Genomic DNA, 2,500 nt, shown 5'->3' with positions numbered 1-2,500 from the left:
CACAACACTGTGGGTGTGTCTGTGAGAGAGAGAGTGAGAGAGAGAGAGAGAGAGAGAGAGAGAGAGAGAGAGAGAGAGAGAGTGTGTGTGTGTGTGTGTGTGTACCAGACTCAGTAGTAGACTCGAGGCTCTGCACTAGTTGTTGTGTCTCCATGTTGAAGAGGCCGATCTTGCCGTTAGTGAAGGACGTGACCATGTAGGCGGGTTCACTGCACACCAAGTCCACTGAGGAGGGCACGCCCAATTCTGTCACACACACACACACAAGAAATTTAAGGCAATTATATTTACAAGTAGAATAATAATAAAAAAAGGGCAGCTTTATTTTTTCTACCTTTGTTCTGGTTGAACACGGCGATGGCCGGCTCGTTGTTGGAGGCGCTCCATAACCGCACCGTGCCGTCAGCCGAGCAGGACAGGAGGCGCTGGTGTGCGCTGCTGTGTACCAGACCCCAGACTGCGTCCGTGTGTCCGGTCAGCGCTTCACGCAGGACACACGGCTCTAAAACACACACACACACACAACCAGGTCAAGAAAAAAAAGACAGAAACCAGGGACTGTAACCGGAGAAGAACGAATAACGGACACCGAGACGTACGATACGAGTCGTAGGGGTCGATGTTGGGGCTGGGTGTGTTCCAGCACTGAATAGTGCCGTCCACTCCGCCACTGTAGCACTGCTCTCCTGTGTTATTCATCACCACACACAGTACTGCGCCCCTGCGACCAACACACACACACAAACACTACACCATGTAAACTAGAAAACTCCATAATATACACAAACACACCTATGATATACACAAACACACTATCTCACCTATGAGCCCTGAAGGTATAAATAGGTTCCACATCCAGCGAAGCGTTCCTGTTAAAAAAGAAAACCACACACACACACACACACACACACGTCACATCGTATATACGAGCGCAAATGATTCTTCCGTCACCATCTAAGACAGTGTACAAAATGCGTTCTGCTCGCCAACCACCAGAGGGCGCGCTTACTTTTTAGCGGGCGTCGTTTTCTGCAGGTTCCACATCTTGAGCGTGTGATCTTCGGAGGCTGTGATGAGAACCGGCTCGGTGGGGTGGAACGCCAGGCCGCGGATGGCGTCGAAGTGACTGCGCAGGGAGAACTTGGGGTTCCACGTCTTCCGCAGGGCGTCTTTATTATTAGTGATCTGAGAGCGAGAACAAATCGAAATCGCTGCGGTGTAGACACAACCCTCAAAGCCTACTCAGAGCAATCCGTCTTAACCTTTCTTTATTTGGTTATCGATATATTAACTATCAAGAAAAAAAGACTTCTACTCTCATCCAAAAACAAACTGGAGCGTCTTCAGTGTGCAGACACGACTGGAACTTCAAATGGGATCGGGTTCTACGGTCAGATGAAACCAAAATAGAGCTTTTTGGTAATGAACACCAGACGAGTTTTGGAGCACACAGAGAGGTAGCCGTATGGAAAAGTCCCTCATGCCCACGGTTAAATATGGAGGTGGATCTTTAATGTTTTGGACATTTTGTTAGGATACACGGCATCATGGACTCTATCAAATATCAACAGATGTTAAATGAAAGCCTGACTGCCTCTGCCAGAAAGCTTCAAATGGGCCGTGGTTGGATCTTCCAGCAGGACGATGATCCAAAACATCATCAACATCAACACAGAAATGGTTTACTGACCACAAAATCAAGGTCCTGCCATGACCATCCCAGTCCCCTGACCTGAACCCCATAGAAAACCTGTGGGGTGAACTGAAGAGGAGAGTCCACCAGCGTGGACCTCGAGATGTGAAGGATCTGGAGAGATTCTGTATGGAGAAACGCTCTCAGATCCCTCGCCATGTCTTCTCCAACCTCATCAGGCGTTATAGGAGACTCAGAGCTGATATCTTGGCAAAGCGAGCTAGCACAAAGTATTGTCTCAAGGGTGCCAATAATTGTTTGATATCCATGAGTGCGGAGTACTTTTGAACAAAAGATCAAACAATAAAGTCGATTGTTCGCAGCCTTCTTCGCTCAAATGTACCGTTAACAGATTTAGGTTTAGATCCGCCGTCCCTCACGCACTTCACGTCCTAAACGATGTTCGATCTGGCAACCCGGAACGCTAATATTCATTACCGGATCGGTGAGAGAACGGTCCACAGGCGAGACGAATTGTGGGGTGTGTTTTTTTTTGTTTGTTTGTTTTTTTTTTTAAAGAGATCAGAGAGGCTGGTGAGGGAATGACTAGCTGCTGTAACGCAAGTGAAGACAGGAAGTAACTACAGCTGCATCGCATGTAGAAACTGTAACTGATGGAGAACTGCTGAGATAAAGGAGGAACAGAACACTTTAGGACGTGTTTCCTGTTATAGGAAAACGATCAGCGTCGGGGTGGTGCGCTGTACTGAATATCCGTCCCGCTGTCTCACACACACACACACTCACACACACACACACTCACGTCGTAAGCGAGGCTGTCGGCTTCGTTGGCGACGGTGAGTCCTG

General features: G+C 48.2%; 1 protein-coding gene across 2 annotated transcripts in view; it reads right to left on the bottom strand.

The window, feature by feature from the left end:
• The window catches only part of LOC128604171 (striatin-like), a 31,506-nt gene that overhangs the window by 3,117 nt on the left and 25,889 nt on the right, over positions 1-2,500 (bottom strand). For both annotated transcript variants that reach the window (XM_053619059.1, XM_053619060.1), the window contains exons 10-15: positions 2,457-2,500; positions 1,010-1,185; positions 822-869; positions 600-721; positions 335-502; positions 106-246 (exon numbers count right to left, since the gene is read on the bottom strand). The exon at positions 2,457-2,500 is cut by the window's right edge and continues 96 nt beyond it. In XM_053619059.1, the coding sequence (XP_053475034.1) occupies positions 106-246; positions 335-502; positions 600-721; positions 822-869; positions 1,010-1,185; positions 2,457-2,500 (699 nt within the window). The remainder of the gene's footprint in view (positions 1-105; positions 247-334; positions 503-599; positions 722-821; positions 870-1,009; positions 1,186-2,456) is intronic.

Source organism: Ictalurus furcatus, chromosome 29 (genome assembly GCF_023375685.1).
Source record: "Ictalurus furcatus strain D&B chromosome 29, Billie_1.0, whole genome shotgun sequence".
NCBI classification, from domain to species: domain Eukaryota; kingdom Metazoa; phylum Chordata; class Actinopteri; order Siluriformes; family Ictaluridae; genus Ictalurus; species Ictalurus furcatus.
Note: the sequence above shows the minus strand (reverse complement) of the source record. Positions and strands in the feature narration are given on the sequence as shown.